The 20,098-nt window shown below is 40.6% G+C and overlaps 1 protein-coding gene across 3 annotated transcripts in view; it reads right to left on the reverse strand.

The window, feature by feature from the left end:
* Positions 1-17,191: 17,191 nt before the first annotated feature.
* The window catches only part of LOC134212680 (ELAV-like protein 4), a 72,643-nt gene continuing 69,736 nt past the window's right edge, over positions 17,192-20,098 (reverse strand). For all 3 annotated transcript variants that reach the window (XM_062690736.1, XM_062690735.1, XM_062690734.1), the window contains 3 exons: positions 18,987-19,215; positions 18,740-18,923; positions 17,192-18,673 (listed from right to left, as the gene is read on the reverse strand). In XM_062690736.1, the coding sequence (XP_062546720.1) occupies positions 18,512-18,673; positions 18,740-18,923; positions 18,987-19,215 (575 nt within the window). In that variant the 3' untranslated portion in view covers positions 17,192-18,511. The remainder of the gene's footprint in view (positions 18,674-18,739; positions 18,924-18,986; positions 19,216-20,098) is intronic.

Below are 20,098 nucleotides of genomic sequence, written 5' to 3' on the forward strand. Positions count from 1 at the left end.
CACGGGACCGAAACGTCAGACTATGCCAAACTAGCCGTCTTAACTAAAGAAGACTGAGAAAGTCAACGTCAAAATATTAATAAAATGGTTGCACGCAGTGGCGCCGGGAGTAGGTGGGACAAGTAGGACATGTGCTACGCATGAATTTTCCTGGGTGGGACAGTCAAAGCATTGTCATACCCATGATTATGGTAAGAACATATGATCGGGGTCGTGCCAAATCGCACCAAGCGCCAACAAAAAAAATCGTTTAACAGATTCAATTAATCGTAAATCGTATCGGATATCCCTCAATCCAGTAACTGAGGATATCCTACAACGCATGTACGAATGAATTTATATGAAACGATTTCCGTTTTCCTTGTACGAACAAAATATCACAAGTCTGCAAACTTAATTTTTTTTTACCGGGATATCAGCAAAATGTTAAACTTTTACCGAGAATCGCACAGCCGTGCCCCAGCAAACATGTTTTTTGCCGAGATTTCTGTCAAAATTGCTGGTAATCAGCAAATATTTTGCCGAAAATCAGCTAACAAACGCCATTTTTGCCGGAATATAAGTTATTTATATTGCTGGCGCACGGCTGTGCGGATTTTTGCCGAGCTGCAGAAATAAAAACTAAGTTTGTGTCGTAAAGTCGCTTGATGCGGTTTGGCAGAACCCCATCATATGAAGTCATTAGCTGGCAAGAATCTGTGTCTTATCAAAAAGTGATTTTTTTTATTAAAGGGCAGGAGCACTGTCTTCGACCAGAAGTCGTACAGACTGAACACTTCACCTGGCATAAGACAACAAATAGGACACATAACACCCAGAGATTTTTTCAATCGCGAGAAGTATCCTCCTTACCGGGGCGGGAATCGAACCCACACTCCCTAGTTAGGCTAGATGTACCAGTTGTGGCTATAGCACCAGTTGTCGCACTAGTGCTTTATATGCCAAATGGCCAATCAAATCACCGCAAACCAAGTTCATATCGATAAACCATATTCATATGATACGATAAAACCTTTGATCTCCTCCAAAACAAGCAAAGCATAATTGTAAAAATTGATTTTGCTTAATTTTTGACGTCCTTTGCACCAGTTGTTGCACTAATGGTCCCAATTTGGCCAGTCCCATAAGAAAATAATGGGATTTGCCAAATAAGGAACCAAAATTAAGAATAGTGCCACAACTGGTGCATGCGTTCCTATTATGGATTAATCAATTTTGATGATTATAACAAATTTTATTGTGGTTTTCACAGCTGTTCTAAGGAGCAGGAAGAAAAACCTTTCGCTTGAAATATAAAGTCAACCCACATTCCTTTTACTTATTTATAAAAAAATAGTTGTTCTTATGTATGGCGACAATTGGTACACCCACCCTAATCAGAGTTTTTAGAATAATCCAAGGTTTCTGGGATCCTAAAGGAATAGATAGGTTGCACAAATATTTTATCCATAATGCCACTGCCAGACAGTGGGAGTTAGATTGTAATAACACACACAGAGCACTGCACGGACGAATCTCTTTCTATTTCGTTCTTCATTCTTGTTTTCTAATTTCTATGCATTAAAAAATAGATTAATCAGCCAGTGCAGTGCTCAATACTTCTGAAATAATTCCAAAGAACATCACTGCACGATTGTTTCCCGTTTGGCATAATGCCTTTAGGCATAATGTCGTTTGGCATAATGACCATCTGGCATAATTGTTTTCAGAACTGTGTGATTGATGAATAAGATTTGTAGAGCCATACAGCTACGTTGTCTTTAGATTTAAAAAAATCTATAAAATAAATTAAAGCTCGGTTCAATGTTCTGCCATATTTCTTCCATATTGTTATTGGAGTTTGGAGCATCGAATAATGAATCCTCATTGAAAATGTTGTGAAATATTCTTATCCAAATACCTTGCATCTTTTCAAAATATATTACAGAAAATATATTTTTAGATATAGCAAAAGTGGACATTAGGTTTAAACGAAATAATTGATTGCGCTTTTTGTCTTTATTATAGATACTTATTGCTGATGCCATCCGGAGGAGAAATACCTTTTAATACTTAAACCTTTTAATCGTGATTGAGTTTGGTAAGGAAAACTTATTTTACGTAGCTTCTAGAATAAACAAACGCTAGAAAGGTATAGAAACCAAACTAAATCACATTTGGTTGCAACTTCTAGCGATTGTTTGAGATGAAATAGCTTGGCGAGACTGCTCTACGATATACCAGGCGTCTCCTCCCTCCAAAAGCCAAAGAATAGGTCAAGTTTCTTAAAAACAGGTGTTCTACCTTTATGAGTTTATATCTTTATATCTTTGTGAGATGAGCATGTTGCATGTTTCAATTACGCTTCAAAGGTACCCTAATGACATTCTGGATTTAGTTTTATTTGTTCATAATACACCCTTCGAAACCAAAATTATAGATTAATATCACTAAATTTCGGTGATATGAATCAATATCGCTTTTAAAAACAGTTTTCAATATTTTAATTCGTGTCATGACAGATTGGCCTAGCTTAAAGAAATCGATTGCAACGAAACGAAATATTCAACGCCATCAACCTGTTCCCATTTATACAATTTATTGCTTATTTAGTTGGGAGTTGTTTGCCAGCTCCTCACATTACATAATCCACGAATAACGGTCACCAAAACATGTACAAGACAATTAACGTCGGAGCTGCGAATCTGAACACTTAAACCATACAAACATCCAAACCATCAATTTAACATTTTGCGACTTATGTTGGTGCTTTGAACTTCATTTAACACAGTGATAATAACGTTTTTATTTGGTTTAAGTTTGTGCATGCCCTTTACTGTGCCACATTTGGTTATTTTCGTTATACGACATGTAAAATACACTGAACGCGAATTAACGTTTTTTTCACTTATCGAAGACAAATACAATAATAGATGTGTAATTTCAACGAAGAGTTATTTTACTACTGAACTTTGTCTACTGTAATTCACTACTAGTAGCAGATTAAGGTTCCCCCTCTTTTCCTACCTTTGTCACCAGGTGACGCACCTTCGCTGCCAGTGGATTCCTCTTAGCTAAAAAAAACTTGATTTCGGAATCGTTAGTTTTCGTATTTGTTGCATATCAATATCAAAAATGTTAACACGTTTGTTCTCGATTATATCCACTGACTACCGTTTCGTCTACCTCTCGTTTGTTTGTCTGTTGCTTCACTAAATACGTTTTACTGTACTGGTTTTTGGTTTGGTACTTACCTAAATGTTCTCGATCTAAAATGTCTCTTTTACTTGTTTATCTAATAAATTGTAGTTTTCTTTGTTTCATTTTTATTTTTTGTTATGTCTTTATCTTTATTTGGTGGGATCACATTTTATACTCTTCCGCTTTATCGCCGTGTTTGTTTGGTTTAGCTATAATGTTGATTTGATTCCTATTTTCCTCTAATACTAAACACGTAGATGGTACTCTACTCGAACTGTACTCTTCTTGATTGGTGTGACATTATTCATTTCTTTATCTTTCATAATAGATTTGGCTCCATTGGGCGTTTTTTTATTCGACATTAATGTTAGCTGTTAAAAGTTTGACGACGAGAAAAATCTAGAACCTAAGATCAACCTTTAATTACCAAACACAAATATTTGTTAAATGTTCAAGCGTTTTTTAATTTCCATGACCGCAATGTTGTTAAGTATAACTATAAGTCTAAATTCTGATTAAATTTTCGTTTTACGTACGCGTAAGTTACAGAAAATTCGTGTTGTTATGCCTTGCATACATGTGCTTTCTTAGACGATGAGAAATCTTACTACTAAACTGTTCGGAACAACATCAAATTAATACTGAATACGGTTTCTCTTTGTTCTCTGTGGAAGAAGGATAAGTAATAGCTAGTTCATAATAACCCCTTTTCTTTATTTTTCCTATCTGCATGTAAATATCTGACTTTTTTTGAGTATTAGATGGATAATTTAACCATAAATATAATATTCATTATATATAGACCTACGTGGTAGACACTATTAATTAAAGAGTACCGGTTTAAGAATATGTTTCTAGAGTGTCGAGTGAGTTCACTACATAATAGCTTTGTTTGTCGCTAATCTGTCCATCGTGTTCGAACATATATGCCTATAAAGGAAATGGCAAGCATGTGTTTTCTCGAGACGACTACGTTTAGTTAGGGTTTCTCCATTGCGTGGAAGAACGTGTATTGTACACTGATGTGGCTTCCGCTGGTGACTGATATTTTGTCCACAAGTTAATCCACTTTGTCAGTGTGTTTGTGTACGTGGCGGTTAGTAAAAACTAGCACAACCTCTATTATTATTAGTCATGGATTTTCGTCTTTCGCTGTTGTAACTTTTTTGCTGAATTGATTATTGTTCCTAGTGTGGCTATTTGATGCTTTCAATTCTCTATTTCGGATTCTGCATGATTGCTTCTAAACATAACAAATTTTCAACTGACGTAAAGTAAAGGGAAATCAACCATATTTTATGAAAATAATGAAACAAAATAAGAATTATCGTAACATAGATAGACCCTGGTTGTCTTTCGCCGATAATTTCAAACTGAAATTCAAAATAATTTCTTAAGTAGAGGCACAGTTTCTAAAATGCCAATTGGCGCCAGCAAAATCAAATGACAGACAATCCTATAAGAAACATGTTCGACAATCGGTTTCTGATATTTATTGCTTGAAGGAAATTTACTGTTCTCGTTTGATACGGAAGAATGACCCCACTATTTGCAGTCCATATTATCGATATGGGAAAGAGAAAAGTTATAGGCAGTTTAACAGAATTGTGTTCGATTCGCACATCCATTGACTGCCATGTCAAGGTCCTCTGCCAAATCTACCAAATTACGCGAAACGCTGTCAACTAATTCGTCTGGCTACTTTTACCGACCGCACAGAGAGATGCAGCTAGAGCTCTTCTAGTACTCTAGTACCGGAATCTTCCGGTTCGACCCCAGCGTTTGGGGATGACCGCAGACGAACAACTCAAATATAGTCGGAGTGCTCCGGAAGGCAAACGCCAGATTTAAATGACGCCAGATTTAAATGGTCGTACACTATTTACGTAAGCACTTATGGGAGGGGGGAGGATGAATTTGACATTTTATTACGTTCCATATAAATTAAAAATGATTTATATGGGAAAAATCTTACATGGGGGGAGTGAGGGTTAAAAAACCAAGAAAAATTACGTAATTAGTGTACGGCCCCAAAGTTTAAAGCCGCTGTTTTTTCTTAGCACTCCGATGGAGGAGAGCGTTAACAACCTATGATATCGAGACGTGGTACTGTTCCCCGATAGGCGACGTTGGAGTCACGCAACCAAGAGACACTCCACAACCGACTAAAAGACACACCTGTAGCTATGAGTACCACCCGTTCTTTCGGGAATTCTGATGGAGAGAACTATCCTCTTTAGCCACTTTACGCTCCCCGGGGACATCAATCCGGGGTATAAGTCTCAACAGACCTATGACCTCCACACTGGTCATAGGTCCACCCAATGCAGATTCCCCAAGCGGAATCCAGCAGCAAGCGCTCAAGTAGGAAGTCAACTCTACAAATGCCAACCAGAAAATGTGCTGGAAACCCAAAGCACCCTCCGAGCTCAAAGGAGCTCCCTTCCCCTCCTCGAAAACTCGCGAAAGTTTAGTACGACGATATAATTACTGGGTACCATACTGTGATTCAAAAAGCGAAGAGAAAGCAGTGGGAGAAGGTCCTTGACTCGACCAACTCGGCTCAAACCGCAGCCAAACATGGGGGAAGGTCCACCCACACCCATAAAGTCGAACCATTTTCGATCCCCCCGATATTGCCGATACCACCAGCGAAACTTCGCTTCCTTATTTTCGGTCAGTTCTTCTTTAATGAATTTCATAGGCTCATTACGGCTGGGAACATGCCCCTGAAAAATTTTCAGATTCTCTCGAATCCATAGGATTATAGGACCTTCCCGTACAAGTGGTGGAACAGCCTACTGATCCCTATCCCGAAGAGCGACAACTTCCTACTTAATCTGGATGCATATGAGATGCAGTAACCCATAAGGAACATGTGCGTTGCTAGGGTAAGATTCCACTCATTATTTTTGGTTTGTTGATTCTTCAAAACGTCCTGGAATTAAGAACATGCGATCTACTCGTTCAACCAAGCTCTGAACGATGTATGGTTCTCCAAAACGCACTGGAGTTCAGAACATACGATCTACTTGATAAACCAAGTCCACAAACAAACAGACATAACACATGGAACGATCGAGTTCATCGTAACGTAAACACAAGTGCAAATTTTTGATATTGTTGCCTGTTCTTTTATCTCTTATGAAAAGAAATAAACTAAAATTTTTGGAACACTTTTCTGTTAACCTGTTTTGCAATATTGTGATCAACCGTCTAGGACGAGTTAAGTACTTTCCATTTAATTCCACTACGTTTTGTTATTTTTGCAGATACGTATTTTGACCTCAAATGTAGGCGAGAATGCGTGTTGTGCAGGGTTTGCAGAAATCGCTTTCAATAGATAATGAACAACGATTGAAGAGAGGCAAAAACTGTTCCGAATCATAACAAGCCATGATAACAAATTTATTAAACTTGTATACAAGTGCGAAAAAAAATAGAATCGGATAGGCAGCCCCCACAGAAAAAATATGATTCTCGCTTTGTTTTCGCTCATTTCGTGTTGGTTACTGCACAGCTGTGTAGAACAAGTTGACTTGCATCATCAGAGCCAGTGCTCTCCGCATTTGGAGTTTCCTCGCGGTATGCTACATATCGTATATGTATACAGAGATGATAAGTGAGAGACTTGATCTTTCTCTTTAGGATTCAATCCCTGGTGTTGTGATCTACCTTGATCTACCTTGTGAATCTATCCAGCCGTTTCTTAGTTATGCACAATACAGACCAATTCATTTTTATATATAACAAGAAGAAGAAGAAAAAGATGTTTAAATGGCACTTATGTCAAAGTATGTCACATATATGTTGCAATGCATCCATTAGTGCATGAGTTATACTTTCCATTGCCTAAATAAAATTCTGCCCCATTTTGCCCCTAAATGTATGCAGTTAATGTCAAATTGCTCATTTTTGAACAAAAAATCATCAATAACTTCGTCAATATTGAAAATAAAATGAAACTGTGTTCAAAAGGTTCATGTTTTTCATCGCGACGAACATCTTTGTAGAACATTTGAAAAATCAAAAAAATATAATGACGAAAGTATCGTGAAAACCCTGATTTTTGATGGTCGTTCATAAATAACGACTCATATCTCGACTTCTATAGCAGATAGAAATAAAGTTTATATAGCAAAATTTTTCGTAGAAACTTTTTTTACAACTTTCTCGAAGACACCAATGATGTATCTTTATGATTGGAGTAAAGAGAATTTCCATCTCACTTTTAGGGGGATTAGTCAAAAAAATTATTTTTACAAAATGTGGAGCTTAGCATACTGAAACTTTTCTCCGAAGTCACTGAGACTCTAAAATCAACTTTTAATGGCCAAAACATTTTCGATCACGAATTCCTGAGTTAGAAAACACTGTGATCGATCGGTCTACCGATAACAGATAGGTATAGGGAAGGGAATGATGATAACAAATTAAAATCAAAACAAATTGAGCTGAATTGGAAAAAATCTTAGGTGATTTTGTGTCTCGCAAGCCATGATCTAAAATCAGCATTGAAATTCAATTCCAGTTTTACGTAATCCTCATCTTCCCCGGGTTTATCCCACCAGCTCAATGGTGGCCGAATACGTTCCGGAGTCAAACTCTTTCATAACAAACTGTGACAACAAACAAACAACGTCGTCGAGAAAACTGCAACCGTCTCCCGCGTCGATACACGTGTGCCCCCAGCAACTCATGGTTCCCACTTCCACAAGGAAGAAAAAAAGTACCCAAAATTGAGTACTTTTAAACTTACTTTTGAGTTATTTTTTCTCTTCGCTTTCATCCACTCTTTCTTTTGTTGTCAAAAACAAAAGAGCCAAACAATCCAACGACGCCAGTTCAATACGGGAAGCCAATTTTGAGTTTTATTACCTGAGGTCGAAATTGAGTGAATTAAACTTAAATTTGGGTCAATAAATTTTCCGTTGGGTACTTTTTTAACATGGGAGTAAAGGCAAACTACTTCGACCCTACTTACTCAATTTTGGCTTCCCGTACGGATGTTCGAGGTTGGGTGAATTCAACTCACTATTGGGTAGTTTATTTCTTCCGTGCAAGGACAGGATGCATATGGTCGTGTGCCGCAGTGCGCAGAGGTGTCATCAGTTACAACCAACGTCAAGTACTCCTATCCGGTACCGCGCAACATATAATCTCCAGCTAGCGAGTCAGCCCCTCCTTCCTGGAACTGGTGGTAGCTCGGAATGTGGAGATCGGGGACCATCATTGAGTCAGCCTTAAACATCACAGAATCCCCATCTCTGGATTCAGAATGGACCTCCAGGGACTCGCAACTCGCAGCAAATAGCAGCCAGGAAGGTCGTTGGCAAGAATCTACCAGCTTCCAGTGGGAATCCAGCTGACTGGCTGATGTTTATAAGCAGTCTAGAGCAGTCAACGACAGGTTGTGGTTATTCGAACTCGGAAAACCTTGTACGTCTTCAACGATGCCTTACGGGACACACACGACGGCCCAGAATCAATTCTGGAATTTGGATTGACAGTACAGAATTTTGTAGATCATCTTCAAGCGGCAGACCAGGAAGAGCATTTAGCCAACCCAATGGTAATGCAGGAACTGGCCAACAAGGGAGGCCACATTCTAGGGCCAACAAGGGAGGACTACGGTATCAACCTTCGGCGAATTCATGGCTAAGCTAGTTAGCGTCGCTAGTGACGTCAGCTTTGAGCTCCCAGGACTCTCAATAGGAATAAACGCAGAGAAACAGCAGTGACCAAGAGAAAAAACTAGAATCCAAGCTCCTCTACTGAAGCAACTTCATCCCATGAACCAGTTACTGGAGATGCACGCAAACCAGCAAAGGTGTGTGCAGTTTGTGAAAGTGAGGGCCACAGAGTGGCTGACTGCTCCAAGTTCAAAAAGCTTGACTTGAATGTGCAGAACCGGGGTCTTTGTCGAACATGACGGAATAACCATGGTAAATGGCCTTGTAAATCGTGGAATGGATGCAGATTCGGTGGATGTCGACTGTAACACCACACTCTTCTTCATTCTGTGTCCTCTCCAATAACATCGGCACACTCGGTGAAAGTATCGTTGGGTAAGCTGCTGACGACGGAACTATGCTTTTCCGAATCCTGCCAGTTATGCTCCATGGAAACGGGAAAAGTCTAGCTGTGTTTGCATTCGTAGACGAGGGTTCACAAATTACTATGCTAGAAGACAAGATTGTGAAGGAACTTGGTGTTTCCGGCCCAAGAAATCGCTTGCCCTACAGTAGACAGACAACGTGAAACGTAATGATCAAAGATCGGAAGCAGTGAACCTGGAAATAGCGGGCAAACACAGCAGAGAGCGCTACGAATTACGCAATGCGCGAACCGTAAGCTATCTTCTTCTCACTCCGGCGCCGCGTTTGAATTACAAGCAGATGACATCACACTTTCCGCATCTTAAGGGACTTCCAATTGAAGATTACTATCTAGCATGATCGAAGCTCTTGATCGGACTGGACAATCTTCGTCCCGGGGTGGGGGTTGAGAAGCATATGGCGCATCAACAAAGAAGCTGCCGAGAGCGAGTGTTAAGTTAACTTCCACACGATTGCGGCACCTACCATGGCTGATCAGCTAAACGAGCAGCTTCGAGATTATTTCACGCAGGAAGAAAACGTAACTACTAGTCCAGGAAGGACGATTGAGTCAGACGAGGACCAAAGAGCGAGGCAATTACTGGTGGATACAACGTGGCGTACAGAAACTGGTTTCGAATCTGGTCTCCTATGGAAAGTAGACGAACCGGAGTTCCCGAATACGTATCCAATGGCCATTCGTCGAATGAAAGCATTGGAGAATAAGCTGATAGGAAATGCTCCGTTGATGCAGCGAGTTCACTTATGCGACTACGATCGGAAGGGCTATATACGCAAAGTGACTGGCTGCAGAAGCGACTCCATCGATCCTCGGAGGACTTGGTATCTACCTTTGGGAATCGTCATCAGTCCGAAGAAACCAGCGAAAATTCGCTTGATATGGGATGCTGCGGCAAAAGTGGTAGTTGTTTCCTTCAACTCATACTTGCTGAAAGGATCTACTCACACCTCTGCCGAAGGTTCTCTTTCCGATTGTTTCCCGTGACAGTTTCAGGAGACATATGGGAGATGTTTTTTTCAAATAAAAAGGATAGCGACAGAAACACCCAGATGTTCGTATTTCGTCCCACATCCGATGTTCCGCCCCAAATCTACGCTATTGAAGTCACCATCTTCGTGTCCACATGCTCTCCATCTACGGCGAAATTCGTCAAGAATGCAAACGCCCAGCATTACACACTACAGTATTCTCGGGCGGCGGCAGCAATCATCTACCACCACTATGTGGACGACTACCTGAACAGCTTTATGACAGTTTACGAAACTACACAGGTGGTTAACAAAATCAAACTTGCACATTCTTCTTCTTCTTCTTCTTCCACAGTTATTAACTACGAGGTTTCTAAGCCAGGTTACCATTTTTGCATTCGTATATCATGAGGCTAACACGATGATACTTTTATGCCCAGGGAAGTCGAGACAATTTCGAATCCGAAAATTGCCTAGACCGGCACCGGGAATCGAACCCAGCCACCCTCAGCATGGTCTTGCTTTGTAGCCGCGCGTCTTACCGCACGACTAAGGAGGGCCCCATTCAGTCCATTCAGGAGGTGGATTCGAATACGCAATTTTCTGTCTAATGTTGGCGAAGTACTGAGGAGAACTGGGGAGTTCGAACCAGATTCTTCCAAAGATTTTGCTCTTGTGCGTGCAGAAACTACCGAGTCAGTGCTCGGGATGAAGTGGATCACAGCCGAAGACGTTTTCATGTACAGTTTTGCTATGCGCGACACCGACGACCTACTGCCCATTCTCGATGAAGATCACATCCCGACCTCAAAGTGGTCCTGAGCCTTTTTGATCCCTTAGGATTCCTGTCTTTCTTCTTAGTCCACAGCAAAGTATTGATGCAGGACATTTGGGCATGTGGAATCGGTTGGGATGAACAAATCGGCGAGCAGCTCTACTCCCTTTGGCGTCTATGGACCAACTACTTTCCGCAGTTGAGTACTCTGCGGATTCCTCGTTACTATTTTCGTGATCAATTTTCCAACTTTGACAGAGTAGAACTCTACGTTCTCGTCGATGAGAGTGATTCCGTGTACGCCTGCGTACCGCCCTCGAAAGTTCAAAAAGCTTGACTTGAATGTGCAGAACCGGGGTCTTCGTCGAACATGACGGAATAACCATGGTAAATGGCCTTGTAAATCGTGGAAGGGATGCAGATTCGGTGGATGTCGGCTGTAACACCACACTCTTCTTCATTCTGTGTCCTCTCCAATAACATCGGCACACTCGGTGAAAGTATCGTTGGGTAAACAAGCTGCTGACGACGGAAATACGCTTTTCCGAATCCTGCCAGTTATGCTCCATGGAAACGGGAAAAGTATAGCTGTGTTTGCATTCGTAGACGAGGGTTCACAAATTACTATGCTAGAGGACAAGATTGCGAAGGAACTTGGTGTTTCCGGCCCAAGAAATCGCTTACCCTACAGTAGACAGGCAACGTGAAACGTAATGAACAAAGATCGGAAGCAGTGAACCTGGAAATAGCGGGCAAACACAGCAGAGAGCGCTACGAATTACGCAATGCGCGAACCGTAAGCTATCTTCTTCTCATTCCGACGCCGCCTCGCAGCTTAGGGGCAAGCCAGAGTAAACGCGACGTGCGATGCGACGCGACGCGACAGTGTAATTTGACAGCCTGTTGATAATGATTGTTATTCTTTTACGTGAGTCGCGTCGCGTCGCATCACTCGTCGCGTTTACTCTGGCTTGCCCCTAAGTGTTCATTAAGCACTTCCACAGTTATTAACTGCGAGGTTTCTAAGCCAGGTTACCATTTTTGCATTCGTATATCATGAGGCTAACACGATGATACTTTTATGCCCAGGGAAATCGAATTTCGAATCCGGAATACTACTTGGTTCGACGAACCGTCATTTCTTCACCAGCCGGAGGACTATTGGCCTCAGTAAGTGCAACAATAACCACCACCGAAAAACTGAAAGCTATCCACACCCACTCTACAGTTGCATCTTTAATCGACCCTTCGCGGTTCAGCCAAAGGTTCCGTCTACAAAGAAAGATGGTGTTCGTGATCCAATTCATCAATAACATACGATGTAAACGAAGCGGGTTTTCACCACGACTAGGCGTTCTCCGCCAAGACGAAATTAAGCGTGCTTTAAGCTTGAGCTTGATTGACTGCTCGTAGTTTCCATTATGACCAGATCAGCTGTTCTTGCACAGGGAACAACAGATGTTTGCTTGGCACTAGCACACATCTTCAATGTACAAGTACTGGTGATCTCATTTGTTAGGTCATACTGGCGCCTGCCACGTCAGAATGCAAGTCAATTTAGGGAAGGGGGAGGAAATGATGATGCAATCACTCGCCCACTGCAAGCCGACTACCTCTGCACTTGCCACGAGTTCATGCGGAATTTGTTGGAATTTCTGGGTTAGGTTGGAGAGGCAGAGGTCTGTCTTGGTTAACGAGCTGCCAATGTGATAGATAGGAGAATTGGAATTTCTAATTGGATGTAGGAAACGAGCTCTATAGTTCATTTCCAATTCTAGCAGATTACTGTTAGAATACTCAAGTTGAAGGTATAGGAATAGTAATGGAAACGGTATGGAAGTCCATTTCCAGTTCTAGCGATTGCTAGAACATGAGAAATAAAGAGAAGGATTGAACCCACGACCTCCTGCGTATGAGGCAGAAGCAGTAGCCATATGACTACCAAGCCCGCTAAGCCCGCCAAGACGAAATTAAGCGTGCTGAGGAAAAACTCTGGAAGGTAGCACAGGGTGATGCCTTTCCAAAAGAAATTGCCATCCTCTCGGAAACTCAAGGTTCTTCTGATTGGTAAATCCAGCCCAATCTACAACAACTGGCCTTTTCTAGACGAACGTGGAGCACTACGCCTTCGCGGCAGAACTGGTGCTGCTACTTTCGCACCTGCTGCCGAAGCTAAGTACCCTGCGATTCTTCCGAGACAACATTTAATCACTATTCTGAGTACAGACTAGTAAAATCGTCGCTTCCGCCACGCCAACCGAGAAACCGTTGTCAACGAGATGAGACAACGCTTCGAAATCGCCAAGTGGCACGCCTTGATCGAAAAGGTCACAAAAAAATGCATGGTATGCCGAATTAAGAAAGCAGCGCCACATCCTCCCGCCATGGCACCATTCGTTCGACCATTCAGTTTCGTTGGGGTGGACTACTTTGGACCACTACTGGTCAAAGTAAGGAGGAGCCAGGTTAAGCGATGGGTGGCTCTCTTCACCTGCGTCACGATTCGCGCTGAGCATTTGGATGTGGTGTACAGCCTTTCCTCTGAATCCTGCATCATGACGATGATTCATTGCGCGACGCGGATACCCAGCCGAGTTCTATTCAGGCAACGGGACATCTTTCAAAGGCGCTAGCAAGGAACTGCAGAGAGAAGAGATCGCTAGACGAAACAACAGCCTTGCCAATACGTTCACTACCGCACACCAGTCGACGAAGTTTTTGAGACGGTTCTACTTGAAGCCGAGGCCCTCATCAATTCACGACCACTCACCTACATCTCTCTCGAGTCGGCGGACGAGGAAGCACTTACCCCCAACCATTTTCTTCTGGGGACCTCCAATGGCGACAAATGTCCGGCGAATGAACATGTCGATAGCCCAGCGGTACTACGTAGCAGCTGGAGACTTGCCCACTCCATAGTTCAGCGGTTCTGGACAAGATGGATCAAAGAGTACCTGTCAGTAATCATGCGACGGTCAAAGTGGTTCGACGTGGTGTGAGACATTGAAGTGGGAGATTTGGTGTTGGTTGTCGGTGGAACGACGAAGGACCAGTGGATACGTTAGCGAGTAGAGACGATGATCCCTGAATGGGACGGAAGAGTACCTCAGGCAGTGGTCAGAACAGCATCTGGAGTTCTCAGACGGCCAGCAGTGAAGTTTGTAGTACTTGACGCTCTGGATAGCAGTGAACCAAGCGGAGACGTCGAATAGCGACGTAAGCAAAACTAAGGTTCACGGGAGGGGGATGTCACATCCCCCCTGCCAATAGCTTACTGTGGCGAATTTAGGCTGTAGTCATCACAAGGGGCTCCTGACCTTCGACCAACACAGCGATCGGTCTACCGATAAGAGATAGGTATAGGGATGATGATAACGAATTAGAATCAAAACAAATTAAACTGAATTGGAACAAAGCCTAGGTGATTTTGTGTCTTGCTAGTCATGATCTAAATTCACGATTGAAATACTAATTTCATTTGTAGTTTTACGCAGATAGTTAGCAATTAGGTATATCTAGTGCAGTATAAATTATACAGTTTCGCCTAGTACAGGTTCATGCAGTATTTACTTACAAACTATAGTACGGAGGTGAGGAAAATATGTCCTAAAACTAAATACATAACCCTAACTGAAATTAATATAAATCTAGGGTACAGTAAAGGCACTGCTATGCCCAGACCGAAATCTTTATTTAAATTAGATGTAATTATGCTAGTTTTTTACAACCTACTGAAACTAAAGTGACTTGAATTTGCAGTATCTTTAAACTACCAATGCTACAAGCTATAGTGATTGTAATTTATTCGTCCATGTTTATAAGTCACCAAAAATTGTAAGTAACAAGGAAAGAATGTAGTACAAATGATACTAATACACGGTGTCTTTTTTCAATAACTTTATTTCAAAAAATTCGGCATGTCTGCAATTTTGCCACATGACAGAGGAGGCATATACCTTTCATTTGCGACCGGGATGTAAATAATCTGTCGTTTTTTTAAAGTTAGATGATCGTGTTTCATCATACGTAAAAGCGCTAAAAAAAAAAAGTTCTCAGATGTAAGTTAACTGCTAGTTAGATGTAAGTTAACTGTAAGTTAAATGCAAAAATATATGATATAACCCCTCCCCCTCCTCCTTTCTCATCCCCTTTCTTATTTTTTAGTGGGTACGGTTTTACTATTTCTCCTTATCAAGTATAAATTTAAAATAATGCTATGCAAATTTCGGCTTTGATTACTTGAGAACTCTCATTCAAAGTTCATTTTTCATTTGAAAATTTAAACATTTTGATAAAAAAAACTTAAAAAAAAAAAAGTTGCACTAGACCCGCCGACGGATTATTTACATCCAGGTCGCAAATGAATGGTATGACTCCCCTCTGTCATGTAGCAAAATTTCAGAAATGCCGATTTTTTTTTAGTTGAAGTTGTTCTACAAAAAAACACCGTGAATAGCTCATTTACAGTTTTAGAGGCTTACTATCCAATAAACGGTTTGCTTAAAAAAGTTTGCAAGACTTTCCCCCGACAGCAACCCGGGAAGTGGTCGATTGGCCAAACAAATAAATGTTTAAATTCGTCACTGTACGATGAAATATTTTCGAGAGTTATGTCTGTTTATCTGGGATGTATCCGTGCATAGCAAAGTATCCCAGTAGATCCATTGAGCCGATAGGATTTCACGCATTGATTTTACAAGCTACAGGGGAATCTCCATGAGTTGATGTTCTAAAACACGATGTCACCCCGTAGTTCGATACTAAAAATATGTCCTCGGTTACTCTGTCTTCCTTCATGGGTTCGATTCCCGGTCCAGGTCTAGTAAACTTTCGGGTTGAAAATTGTATTGAGCATAAATGCATTATCGTGTTATCCTCATGAAATACGAAAGCAAAAATGGTAACTTGGATTAGAAACCTCGTAGTCGATAACTGTGGAAGTGCTAAATAAACACTAATCTGCGAGGTGACAAACTCCCAGTGGGGGACGTTATGTCGATAGGAAGAAGTTACTCTGACAGTCCTTCCGAACAATTTTCCAAGGAACTTCTGATCTACATCTCGATATATGCTTGAGCCAAGGGTTCTTTCAAAAAAGGCTCATGGAAGTGTTACAGATGCTATTTGATTCTTCAAAACGTCCTGCAGCTCAGATCGTGTCTACATTCGAATGGACATAGCTTGACATAACTACAGTAGACACCTTAATCTTATCTCAAGATCATTTTGGAGAACCTTAAAACTCTTATGTTCATAGAAATGTGAATCATATTCGGATTGGGTGTATACCCGAGCAAAGTCTGAAAACATAAAGAGAGCATATAGAAAACATATTTTGATATAGATATCAAATTGAAATCATAATTTGTTTTCAAATATGAATCATCATGACTGATTACATATTTTGATCTCATTTTGCTGTTGATTTCTAAATTGTATGATCTGACATCAAACTGTGTACTTGTTTTGTTATCGGAACCAATATCAAAATTAGTTTTCGATTTGCTCTCATCGATAGCAGGAATAGTTTTCGATTTGATGTCACAGTAAGATTTTTCTGCTGTAGATTTTGATCTTTTAACCGTTAAAACGACCAAAAGGATATCATCCTGAGTTATCAAAATTAGATGATTTCACAACAACAAAATTAGTTATCGATTTGCTCTCAAGCTTTGCTCGGGTACCGATTATGAGGACATCACAAAAGACCTGATTTATCTGGTAGATACCTTTATCTGAACTCGAGAACACTTTGAAGTACCTTGAACATCTCGTATTCTTGAAAATTGATAACTGGCTTGACGATCAGGATGGCTATTCTCAAGTTTATACCACATGGCAGACTGTGATGGGCGGATCATGTCATCTATATGCCGGTAGAGCAGCAAGAGAGTATAATATTTAGTAGAGAGCCCTGTGAGGCCGTAGGCCTCATGGTAGCTGGTTGAGCGCGGACACAATGACTTTTTGCAGTTGAAAAGGATTTTAATGAACTAAGCGACTGAAAGTGGTTGACCCAAGATTGAGTTCAGTCCAGTGGAGTATGCACCATGCGGCGCTGTCTAAGCTATAGCCCATCAAGTATCAAGTAGTAGAATTCACAAATTTAAAAGAAAAATATTAACAATAAATAAAAACACAAAACACATTGAACTATAAATAACTCGTTTTAATCATTCTTCGTTGATTATTCGATTGATTGGGTAGTGCACTGAAATCAATACCATTGACAACTTATTTTCATAACAATAATTTTAAAATAAATATGATATTATAAAGGTGATTATAATACAACATTCTAAATATAAATAATTATGTTGAATTGATTGACAAATAAACATACTTAAATCATAGACACATACGGTACGTATGATAAGGTAAACAACAAAAATACATCAATACACAAATAAGTTTTACTAAGCAATAAAACACATACTAATAAAGCTGAAGTTAAATGGACTAGAAATTAATTTTCCGTAGCAATGGCTACCTAGAGTACCAGGCAGCGGGACTTTGACTTAGATAGACTCAGGGTTGGGTGTATGCTAACCACTCAAATTGGTTGACAATTATTTTATTTTTTTAAAATCAAGAACAATATAAAACCAAACAACTCATAGTACAAACTTATGATAAAACAAATTAAAACAAATTGTTATTACTATTGCGCCGATATTAGTGTTTGCACTAAAAAGAAATCCTCCAAAGTGAAATTGAAAACAATAGAGATACAAATCATTTAAGAAGATAATTAACCATCGAACTTAAACTCAAATGAATCCGAAAAAACAAAGGCCAGGCAAATATTAAACGAAATCAATGATATAAAAGAGCAGCACTATCGTATCAGAAGTAATCTCACTTTCGTGCTCCCCTACCGCAACTTGTATAAAGTTTTTCCTACATTACCATGCATTCCGGTCACGTGTGACTTAATTTATCTAGTTAAAAAGATTCTTCTATCAAAACTCTTTTTCCCTAATACACGGTTGTAAAATGGAGCCTCTTTAGTTGATGGGGCCGAAACGACCCCGACCTTTAACGAAGAAAAAAAATATTTGGAATTGTATTACACCTGATCGACGATCAAGACATATCGCAATTTTGTTGACCTTGTTTAAAGTTGTAGATTTAACACAATCCTGGAACCCACAACTGTTTAACTTCTATAGTAAAGTGTATATATTTTGGAGGATTCTTCTTGTCATTTCATCTCTCTGTTTGAATATTTCCTGGAAGAACAAACTTTCCCGTTTAGGCGCCGAGGTCGAAATACTGACATTTTGCGTTCCACGTTGTTCTTAAGCTAAGTGATCGTAATGCTAAATCATCATCGTTTCAAGAATCGTCTTATCGGAACTAAAAATCGAATTTTAACCAAAATGTGTTCACCTTTCTTACGGGCGAGACTAGTAACAGGCAATCATACGTTTCCACCGCAGAGAGCTGAAGCGCGACGGGCAGCACCTTACGAGTTCTTGGATTTGTTAGTTTTGAAACTAACCTGCAGCACCCGATTACCGAGCGTGTACCCATTCAGCGACTGGATCGCTACGACTGCCTCGTCGTAGTTGGTCATCGTGACGAAGCCGAACCCTTTGCATTTGTTCGTCTGGAGATCCTTGATGACCTACAACAAAAAACCAGAACGCATCACTTACAATAATCCTTGATTCAACGGGAATTAAAATCAAACCTTCACGGATTGCACCGCTCCAAACGGACCAAACAGCTGCCACAGTACGTTCTCCTCGGTTTCCGGTGCCAGGTTGTACACAAAGATGCACCAGCCTGATCCATTTGCAATAGCATTGGTAGGTAGCATCGTGTTTGCTAGTAAATCTCCTGCCAGCGGAGAATATCGATAACTCGGAATGGCACTGCAATCGACAGAATTTAATGAATAGAATCATCAGACACAGAAAATTGTACTTCAATCTAACCTAAAGCGTCCCGTCGGATGGTGCATCGGACCGGGGAAACGCCGCGCTGCTTGTGGCCCGAGATAGGCTGCCAATGGTGGAACGGTTTTCATGTTGCTCGGATTGTTGGCAAACTTGACGGTGATCGGTTCGGTGGATCCCTTCGGTATCGTGCCGTTCAACTCTTTGATTGCCTTCTCGGCTTCCACGCGCTGATCGAACCGGATGAAGCCAACGCCCTTCGAAAGACCTGTAGGAGGAAACACGAATTTTAGGAATGAAATAATTATTGGTATTTAGAAACATGCAGTTTGATTCAATCATTTTGGCTGAGAAGTGCTACATTCATACAGGAATTCCAAATACCGTGGGAAAAATGAAAGAAATATTTTCGAAATGCCTTCCAATGATTAGCTCTAACAAACAACCTATTAACGTTAACTGAATTTAGCAAAAAAAAAAATTACCGTCGTAGATGAGGAAACAATGGAACAAACTCACGAAATTTGAGAATGATCAAAACCTATACTGTTCAAAAAGGTCCTCCAGATTTGGTCAAAATCCTCTCAATATTCGTTCAATACACGGTAAAAATTCTTGCATAGCTTAATACTGAATTCTCGTGAAAAAAAAACCCTTGTAAATTTTTCATAAACCTCGAACAATTTGGTCAAAATCCTGCCAAGATTCGGTGAGAATCCTTCCAAAATTTAGCCAGATCCCTTCCCGGATTCAATCACGATATAATGTGGTTTGAGGTACTAAAGGAATAAGCTAACGAAAAATGAGAATGATCAAAAACTACACTGTTCAAAAAGGTCCTCCATTTTTTTTTCAGAATCCTCGCAATTTGCACAGGACACGGTCATAATCCTCCCAGATTTGATCAGACTCCTCCCCGAATTCGGTCAGAATGCTTTCCGGATGTTTGGAAGTATTTCGTTAAAACTTCCAGCCTTTCCGCGAAGTGCAAAATATGTGGCGTCGACGTAATAATTTGTGGTAATACCACAAATAAGTCCACTTCCAAAACCCCAGGAAAAGGATAAAGTGTCAGGAAGTGCATTCAGAAACAGAATCCAGTTCTTCTCCCGTACCAGCTGAAGGCTGAAGAAAAGCCAACATCGTTAATT

This window comes from Armigeres subalbatus, chromosome 2 (genome assembly GCF_024139115.2).
Source record: "Armigeres subalbatus isolate Guangzhou_Male chromosome 2, GZ_Asu_2, whole genome shotgun sequence".
In the NCBI taxonomy this organism is placed as follows: Eukaryota; Metazoa; Arthropoda; class Insecta; order Diptera; family Culicidae; genus Armigeres; species Armigeres subalbatus.